Source organism: Gavialis gangeticus, unplaced genomic scaffold (genome assembly GCF_001723915.1).
Source record: "Gavialis gangeticus isolate Ggan-Ray unplaced genomic scaffold, GavGan_comp1, whole genome shotgun sequence".
NCBI lineage: Eukaryota > Metazoa > Chordata > Crocodylia > Gavialidae > Gavialis > Gavialis gangeticus.
Window position 1 is genome coordinate 4,687,712 of NW_017729016.1, and position 9,921 is coordinate 4,697,632.

General features: G+C 44.5%; 2 protein-coding genes across 2 annotated transcripts in view; one reads left to right on the forward strand and one right to left on the reverse strand.

Annotated features, from left to right (window-relative positions):
- The first annotated feature begins 216 nt into the window (after nt 1-216).
- FAHD1 (fumarylacetoacetate hydrolase domain containing 1) lies at nt 217-1,401 on the forward strand. Its single transcript, XM_019512722.1, has one exon. It carries the CDS (start codon nt 284-286, stop codon nt 956-958), a length of 675 nt encoding a protein of 224 aa, XP_019368267.1. The 5' UTR covers nt 217-283; the 3' UTR covers nt 959-1,401.
- Nucleotides 1,402-4,255: 2,854 nt separating this feature from the next.
- The window catches only part of MEIOB (meiosis specific with OB domains), a 21,761-nt gene continuing 16,095 nt past the window's right edge, over nt 4,256-9,921 (reverse strand). Inside the window, exons 9-13 of the mRNA XM_019512723.1 lie at nt 7,904-8,005; nt 7,186-7,339; nt 5,952-6,135; nt 5,523-5,609; nt 4,256-4,672 (exon numbers count right to left, since the gene is read on the reverse strand). Coding sequence (XP_019368268.1) covers nt 4,544-4,672; nt 5,523-5,609; nt 5,952-6,135; nt 7,186-7,339; nt 7,904-8,005 — 656 coding nt within the window. The 3' untranslated portion in view covers nt 4,256-4,543. The remainder of the gene's footprint in view (nt 4,673-5,522; nt 5,610-5,951; nt 6,136-7,185; nt 7,340-7,903; nt 8,006-9,921) is intronic.

Consider the following 9,921-nt stretch of genomic DNA (forward strand, 5'->3'; position numbering starts at 1 on the left):
CCCGCGCCAATCAGCTGCGCGCTCCCCTTCCCTGAGTTCCCCGACTCAGACCCCGCCCCACACCCATCAGCGGCGCGCTCCGCTTCCCTGCCGCCCCGCCCCGCGCCAATCAGCCGTCTCGCCTTCCCTGCAGCCCCGCCCCTGGCCCCGCCCCGCGCCAATCAGCTGCGCGACCAGCCCGGCGTCCCCTTCCCCGCAGCCCCGCCCCGAGCCAATCAGCGGCGCGCCCGGCCCGGTCTCCAGTTCCCTCAGACCGTCCCGTCCAGGGTCCTGCAGGCCGGCCATGGCGGCGCCGGCGCGGCCGCTGTCGCGCTTCTGGGAGTGGGGCCGCAGCATCGTGTGCGTGGGGCGCAACTACGCGGAGCACGCGCGGGAGATGGGGGAGACGCCGCCCTGCCGCCCGCTGCTCTTCCTGAAGCCCGCCTCCGCCTACGTGCGGCCGGGCAGCCCGGTGCAGCGGCCGTACTACTGCCGGCGGCTGCACCCCGAGCCCGAGCTGGCCGTGGTGCTGGGCCGGCGCACGCGGGGCGTCTCCCGCGACGACGCCATGCAGTACGTGGCCGGCTACGCGCTGTGCCTGGACATGACGGCGCGCGACGCGCAGGACACCTGCAAGGCCCGCGGGCTGCCCTGGACGCTGGCCAAGAGCTTCGACACGTCGTGCCCCGTGAGCGACTTCGTGCCAAAGGAGCACGTGGCCGACCCGCACCGCCTGCGCCTCTGGCTGAAGGTCAACGGGCAGCTGCGGCAGGAGGGGGACACGGCGGACATGCTCTTCTCCGTGCCCGAGCTCATCAGCTACATCAGCGAGATCATCACGCTGCACGAAGGGGATGTCATCCTCACCGGCACCCCGCCCGGCGTGGCGGCCGTGGAGGAGCATGATGAGCTGGAAGCCGGCATCCACGGGCTGCTCAGCATGCGCTTCACGGTGGTGCAACAAAGGCTGGGGGCGTGAGAGGGGCCTCGGGCACCGGGAGCTGCCTCCGTCCTTGCGTTTCTCATGCACCATGCTGAGTCTGAAAGTTGGCTCTTGATTCCCAGGGAATAAAGAACCAACTTGGCTCCTTGGGAAGGAAGACCCAACTTTGCAATGAAAAACTAACTTTGCTTTTTGGGAATAAAGAGCCAGCTTTGCAATGAAGAATCAGCTTTGCTCCTTGGGAAGGAAGAACCAGCTTTGCAATGAAAAACCAACTTGGCTCCTTGGGAAGGAAGAACGAAGTTTGTAATGTAGAACCAAGTTGGCTTCTTGGGGATAAAGAACTAGCTTTGCAACGAAGAACCAACTTGGCTTCTAGGGATTGATGCTTTTGGATCTGGTGAAGGTTGGGGGGTTGGTGTTGCATCGGCTCTAAATGGGCATCAAGTTTGGACTGTTAATAAAGCTAAAAAAGAAAAGAGGACTGGAGTGTTTCACTGGCCTAAAAAAAAAAAAAAAAGACTGGAATGTGTTGCTGGCCTGTGTACGGGGTGGAGCTTGGGAGGGGAGCTGCCCCTGCAAGTGCTGGCAGCTGGGTTCAATGTTTAGCACAAGGTCAGGCTGTTGTCGTCACCCAAAGCTCATGGGGACAGCAAATGTTCGGGTTAATGGTTAAAAGGTGAAGAGGGGGAGGCTGCAGCACGTGCCTGGGTGACAGGGATTAAACACTGCATCATACCATGGACCTGCTGCGGTGCCAGAGCTGGAGGCCTGCAGGTCTCTCTTGCTCTCTGGTGCAGTATCAGAGCTCAACTTCCAAATCTAGGAGCTCCTGTCTGGTGTCATCGCTGGGTGTGTGGGTTGCACCTGCTGGGTCTGGGCATTTTGGGAAGAGGACAGCTTTCTTTTCGGTGCTGTGTCGGGCACCACATGTTCATCTTGGAAAGGCCTGTTGTGTTTGAGTGAGACAATTACCTCCAAAGGCCAGCATTTACACACTTAAGCAATCAGCATCACCCTTAGGTTGTTTAACCCCCTCCCCCTCTCCATTAGGCAGGGCCACAAAGTGACTCTGGTTTCCCCCTGTGCAGATCCCAGCCTGCACTGGCTGCCACTGCAGCACGCTCCCTGCAGGTACATGCTTTAAAGCCATCATTTCCAATGATGGTAGCATGAAGCAGCAAGGAGGCAAAATAAAAATGAACTGTGAAGACTCCCAAAGGGAACTCACCAGTCTGTGTCCCAGGAGATCAGAATGACCCATCAGAGAAAATGTGTGATCTCCAGAGGTGGCTATTAACTGCAGCGCTGCTTCACCCTGCTGGTGCTTCACTGAATAGGGGTACATCCCCAATTCAAAGAGAAGTAGTGTATCCGTAATGCATTTAGGAAGGAAAAAGCATTAGGAACACTAACGTGGGGATTTAACACTGTTGTAAGATGCTTTTATTTGTGAGAGTAAAATTAGTACACGAGGAAGCTTGTTCACGACTGATTTAACCACCTGACTAATCCTGCTGGGGTCTGTTTGAGGGACCAGGCTCTGGCTACGGAGTGAAATGGAGCATAAAAAGGCATCAAATGCATAACTAGGGGGAAAAAATTAAGAAATTCTACTTCTGCTTCAGTTTAGGCCGCAATCTTGGACACTTAAGCGTACTCGTGACCACAAACATGCCTGCAGGCCTACTGAGGACACACACCTGCTTATAGTGAAGTGCACACTTGGCTGTTTGCAGGGTCAGAGTCCTTGTTGTGTTGCTATAATACCAGTAGCTACAATGTGTTTGGACAGAAATGTAGGGGTTTTTCCCCCTTGTTGTCCCTCCTGTCTCCCACTTCCAGACTTTTAATACTGCAACCGGTTTCTCTGGTGTGAAATGAGGGCCGGAATTAATCTACCAAAATATCCTACCCGTCAGAAAGTATCCCTGGCACTCTTGTATGTGAAAGGTCACGGCTCTGCAGAAGCTAAGCCTGCTACAGGAGCCAAAACTTGCACAAACAGCTTTTGACTGACCTCTGTTCATGATGAGAGAGTTTTTTAGCTTGAATTGGGTTTGTCAACTTGTCTCTAGCCAGTTGCCTAATCATGTGGCCCTGGCCTTGTTCCCTGGTGCTTCACTGCATCAAAATACAACCAAACAAGTACATTCTTCCCTGTAAACAGTTGCTGTAGCTGCAAGAGCGGTGTTACAAGTTCACCAAAGGTACAATTGTGGTCAGAGCACTTGCAAATGGAAGGTAACTGTCCATGCACAGGTTTTCCTTTAAAAAAACAACCAGAACTTTTCAGCCTACCATAATGTAAACCCTTCGCCGCCCCCCTCAAATATAACTGCACTAAACATGCAACTAGAAGGGAAGACCTATATGACTGCATGTAGGCTAGGCGCTGGTCACCACCCTGTAAAACTTTTAGAATTAATCTAGAAAATTCAGGTTGGAAGAGACCTCAGGAGGTCACATCTGGTCCAACCGCCTGCTCCAAGCAGGACCAGCCCCAACTACATCATCCCAGCCAAGGCTTTGTCTAGCAGAGATGGAGAGTCCACAACTTCTCTGGGTAACCTGTTCCAGTGCTTTACTGCCCTCCTCATGAGAAAGCTTTTCCTGATATCTAACCTAAAACATCCCTTGCTGCAACTTGAGCCCAACTTAAGGAACTCTAAGAGCAGAGTATTCCAACTGGTTTGCAGTGCACATTGCAGCCCTTGCCTTGTTCTTCCCTGCCCATTGCAGGAAGCGTCGTTAATCATACGCTTTGGATGCTATAGCCATAGCTTGCAGGGACCCATCTGTATTACAGACAGAATTTTATTGAATGTGTGGTTACAACAGTTATTCTCAAATACAGGTAGTGTAATAGCTGCATTTGAAATGAACAGCTAATTTTATTGGCTTTGGACTGTGGCCCTCAGATTGTTGCACAATTACTGATTTGTATTATACCTCCACACCAGGACATGTGAGAGAATCAGGAAGGGATCGTTTTGAAGCAGTGTTGCTGCCCCATATGACAACTGAACTGGCGAGTCCACAGGACTCCATTGGGAAAGAGAAATACCATAGAAGAGTACCTACTTTTCTCCCTCAAAAAGAGGGATAATCCTTTTTGGCCAGGGAACACAGAAGTTTGGTAGACCAGCAGTCATGGAGGATGATTCTTGGCTAGATACAGTTTGGTTTTTACCAAGCCATCATCTATTCTAAAGGACTTCCATGCTATATAAGGCCACAGAAAATATCCACTTCAGTGAATCAAGAATTCAACTTCAGAAAGAATCTCTCCCCTTGGAATACTTTGCAATAAAAACATGTTTGCTGCTTAGATTAAATAACTTTTTTTATTCTACTGTGCATTTTTAAAATGTACTACAAATTGGATGAAAAATTACTTTCCTCCAATATGCCAGACAGATTTTTTGCTAAACTGAGTCTTAAATAAGCTTTATAAGTATAATAATATAAAACAGAAGGATCAGAAAGATAGAAGTCCAGTTGTAAAGATCCATAGTAAACTTATTTCCCTTTTACAAATAAAAGAATATAATTACTGACCAAACATTCTTTATACAATAATGGAGAGCAACAGTCACAGTTTTTAAATCTTTCCAGCTGTTAAAAAGACATACAGTGTATTTTTTTTCCTTTGCCAGATAAGTTCTGACTGGCTTCTACAGGATCTGCCAGTTTGCATGAAAGTAAATTCACCCTCAATCCAGTTCTTGAACTGGGTGATAAGAAACCCTGTAAAAACAATTAAATTATGTAAAGTATTTCAAAACTTGCTATTTTCAACATTACACAGAGTCTCACACTACATTAACTGAAGTATCTTGCTTATTTTTATTACGTATGCATGAACACCAGAGTCAAATGCTCAAACTATATGGGAACCCAGAGACTCTGAGGTAAGGGGAGATTTGAATTTTTTTTGTTTATATACAGAATAATAATTAAAGAAGAATTGGAAGCCAGCAAGCAAATCTGTGAAACAGAACTGAATGGGTAGTGAACTGCATGATAAAAATTAAAAAATTGGGAAGTACTGTATAAAAACAGCACATATTTTAACAATGGCCTTCTTCAGTGGTTTGTATCTACTATAGTTACTGATCCCATGCTAGGAGATTCTGAGTATCATGTATTTTCTCTGAACAAACTGTTTGGGTGACTAATTACAAAAGGTAATATAAAAGGTCCTGATCCTGCATCTTGCAAGTTTTATTTTAGTCACAACAGTCCTGTTTAAGTCAGTAGCTTGAAGTTAAGCCCAAATACAGTTTTTGCCAGATGAGGGCTTTATAATGAGTAGTGGCAAGATGCTGTAGACCTCATTCAGGTTCCCTCTCGGGAAAGCCACAGAAATTGCCACCCTGGTGTTAAATTCTGATAAGGACAAGTACTTTTTTGAAATAATTAAATGTATGTGTGTATAAATTCACACGCTTTGATATTTGTCAACAGGACCAGTAGTTAGAAAGTTTTGACAGCTGTTGTTTTACAGCTGATAAAAGCTTAAAAGGAATGGGTTTCCCTAATACAGAAATAAAGTTGTTTCCAGTTAAGTGTGGTCATGACATATATGTATACTAACCTTAAAATAAATTTTGCTCCGTTCCAAAAGAAGGTGCCACTTTAATGCTGTCTTCTGCCCCTCCGTAAGGGTGAGAAACTCTTGGACCTATTGATACGATCAAATAACATGTTTCTGGAACACAGCAGACTGAAGGTGATCAAAATCAAAAGAAACATTAAAACACAATTTGCCTTTTAAAATATTAATTTTAAAGCTAGGGAATATATGCTTTAATTAAAGCAAGGCCTTAAGAGGATGGGCACCATTTTAAAGTATCTTAAATATAAAATTATTCTTATTTCTGGTCATTTGTTGGCTTCTCTGACAAGGATAGCAACTATATAAGAATGTTCAAACTTAATAGAGCAATGACTGTAATTTCAGGTTGTTTCATACAACTAGAAAGCTCAGATCAACTGTAGGAATCAGATTTCTGCTGTTATTTACCGTGCAACTTAATGTTTCTTCAGCTATACTGTCCGAGAGGTTGCAGGAATAAAGAGTGCCTGTGTGATCTGTAAGATCAACCAGTACATCAAAACTAGTAAAGACAGAGTTAGTGTCCGAGGGACCGTCACTGCAAAAAGTACATATGTTTGACATTTCATTCACCAAGTAGCGGCACCTTGAGCTGCAAAAAACAAGAAAAGAAAGAATTAAAACATGTCAGTAGTCACTGAATGTTCTTACATCCCCTGCCCCCTCCTCAAATAAGGCAAACACATTGTTCTGGGAAGGCAGAATAAAGGGCAGGGGGTGGGATTTGTCCAGAGTCTTCCCAGCCGCAGCATGGGGACACCGGGCTTTTGTACCTTACGCGCCGCCTAGATGTGTGTGTCACAAAATGGCAGCAAAAATCATTGTTTTGCTAGCTTAGTCACATCTGAAAATACACGTTGACCTTTTTTATCATGGTAGATTTCGAATTATTGTGGTAAATTAAACTACCTCTGACACGTTTTATTTTTAGCCTGGCAAATTGTGCCAACAGGATTATTTGTATCATGATGGCTTTGAAACGTGCAATCCCAGGCACCATGGCTGAATTGCTCCAAGTTGCAGGGAGGTGGGCCAGAGTCCAAGCTGCTGCCAACTCAGCAGTGGCTGTAATAGGGTTAAGCCTTTAGCTTTGGGCTGCAAGGAGAGGGTGAGTGACCTTGAGAAATGGACTCTGCCCCTCATGCATGCAGCTAAGAAGGGGGCACAACCCCAGGCATCCATTCTAGTATCCCCATGCCTCCATTCCAGTGTGGGAATCAGTTTCCTTACTTAAAATACACACTCCAAGTTTGGATGGCTAATTCGGGGAGGAAAGGGTGCAAGTGGAATATGAGTAAATACAGCATTTTTTTCAGTCTGAAATTGTTCTCTGGGCCATCTAACCTTCCTCCAAACCCATAACTCCAAGAAACTCCCTCCCAGCCACAGTTCTTTATTTTCTATAATCAACATCTAGCACAGACAAACCAGCCCTTGCTCTGAAATCCTTCCCCCAAGACAAGAGACAGCAGGTTCTATTGTTTTCCAATTCTGATGCTCGAGGGACCTCTCCAGTCTATGCAGCACAGTTTCATTTTACTTACCCAAAACTAGGTTAAGCACTGGTTCACCTCCATTATATGGAATTAAAGAAAGAACAGTAAAGATTCTCAGTATAAATATAAAACAAACTGTTGCTTACCATCTGTTTCGTATAATTTTAGATGCATTGTTATCAATATTCAAGGTAGAAAGGTAAGCATAAATAATGCCGTAGATGGGTTCAGGTTTTTCCTGATTCTGCACAGCTTTTATCTTCACTTGTTCCACAGTATAAATGTCAACTATAGACTGCACTAAAGATTAGAAGAGAAATGTTAAGCATATCCAAAAATACTAAGGACCAAAAAAGGGTTAGACCCAAAAGGAAGAAAGGGCTTGACCTAAGCCCATCAAAAGCAACAGAAAGATTCTCAGTTCCCTAAACAGGCTTTGAATCAGGCCCATAATTAATATTAAAAACACAAAATTTCAATCAGAAAAATCATCTTCAAATTTAAGATCTGCAATTCAGAGAGGGTAAGTTTTACTTTAAATCGTTTAAAATACAGTACCTGTTCTGCTTTAATTTACAACATGTTTTCTTTTCTAAATAAATACATCACAGATGGTGTTTATATACTAATCTTTTTCTAATTTATTCAAGTCAGTGCATTTCCAAGAGTGGCACGTTCAACTGTTTGCAGTTAGGCACATTCAAGGTACATAACTTTGTCCAGTAATTTGTAGAACAGCCCAATAACATATCAATCTGATGTCAGTGAGACTTTCTCCTCCGACACACTCTGATTCAGTCTCCAAAAGCAAATGTAGCCCTACAGAACAGAATATAAAAGCAATTTCTATTCTGAAATACTTACAATTAATAGATTCTTTTGATTGATCCTCTATTTCAGCATCCAACAGCCCCAATTCTGCAGTCTCCTTCACAAAGCTGAACAAGTTATTTGCTTCTGGCGTGTCTTGAAAAATATGTAAAAAAACCCCAATAAATATATGTAAGGTGTTAGAATGGCCACTTGTTTAAATTCTGAAATTACTTTTATTATGCTAGCATCAGTGTTACAGTTCGCAAAGAGATGCTTCTTTTTTCTTCTCTCTGCTAACCATCTAGGGAGTGAATGAAGGACATTTAAAGAGACCAAGATAAGAACCATGGAAACCAGAAAATCTTGGTCACTAAGCACATGACTGTCCCTTGCCTGCAGAAGGGAAAAGACCCACTAAAACCTCAGCCAAATGCTACTGAATCAGTGCCAGAATTCAAAGATAAAAGCTTAATGGTATCTGGAGGACATCTTAGAGCAGGGTGTCAAAGTAAATAATAACAAATCTAACTCTTTCCCCTAAGACTCACAAAACTGAGGTTCCTCTGAGGAAAACATCACAACCAGCTCCTTTGCTGTACTGCTGCTCATTCTCCAGTCATAATCATGCCTATTTAGGCATCTTGTGTGATGGTGAAGGCAAAAGATTTAGTTAGGCTAGGTCAATCAAACATCCACATAGTTTAGGATGCTTTCCAAAGGTCTGTATAAGCTGTTGTCCGACTGTTCACTCTCCACACCCCAATATCTAGATCCTCAACAGTGGTTGCATAAAATGGTCCCACAAACTCAGAGGGTCTGGGTCTGCTACAGACCAGACATCCTGCACAAAGCTCCCTTCTTAGCTTCCCTCTTGACCTATTTGTTACGATATTTGAATATCTGGGCCTCAGAAGAGACACTGCTATTAATTTTACAAAACACAGGCAATACCACACTTACACAAGAGACAAAAACTATAGAAAATGCTCCTCACTGGTAAAGATGACTTACAATGTAGGCAGCTAGTGTTAGATCAGGCTGTTCTTTTTTAAGTGAAAATTTATTTTTCTCATGTCTCCACATGCAGACAAGCTGCGTGTATGCCAAGCCCAATTCTGCACTCAAATGTTCATACTCACCATTCAGCAAAATCCATAAAAGATGCATGTGTAAATTTGAGGGCTGAACTCAGCCCAAGAATTCATTAATCAAAACAAATGTATATTAGGTTTGCAGTTTGAACCCAACTGAGAAAGAAAACAACAACTTCGTTCCACAATACTTAATGGATGACACCTATGTATAAACAACCGATTTGACATTTCTATTAAACACTGCAATGATAGATGTTATAGAAAAAGCATAAACAGGCTAGATAAAAATTAGCTGCTGTAGGTAGAGACATCCTTTAAATAAAATTACCAAATCTGACGCATGCATTAAATCTGAAACAAGATAGTTCACATTTTCAACTGAAATATTCATGCACTGTAGTCCACAATAGCTGTCCTACTCCAACACGCATCCTCCAGGCCACCGGCCACACTCACACCTCCATGCTGTGCTGCGAGGGACCTCCTACCGCACTGTATGATAGGCACCCCCCTTCCACATTGCTGTGCTGTGCTGGCACCCTTTTGCTATACCACATGGGCCCCTCCCACTCCCCAGCTGCAGGCTCCCTCAGACCCTTGGGCTGGGCCACCCCTCCTAGGGCAGAGGGAGGAAATGGAAATTGGAGGAATAAGGGGGGACCCAGAGACCCCAACAAAGTGATGAGGAAAGCAATGCCCAGACCAGGAGCTCAGCAGCTATAGGTAACCCCTTAGGGACCACATGCAGCCTATGGCCCACCAGCTAGACACAACCCTGGTCTACGACATATGATTTTTAATAGAGAAGATGTATTAACAGTCCCTTACCTGGATTAGTTGTAATAATTGTTTTGGAGATTACAGTCGCTGTCATGCAGTTCCTAAATTTGTCAAAGTTTATTCTCACATCTGATGCAAATATGACTGGGCACAAAAACATGGTTCTTTGTTATTTCAGCATCCAGGTAAAGATAA

Excerpts from the sequence above, each read along its gene's own strand:
- FAHD1 (XM_019512722.1), top strand. The coding sequence starts at position 284 with ATGGCGGCGCCGGCGCGGCCGCTGTCGCGCTTCTGGGAGTGGGGCCGC.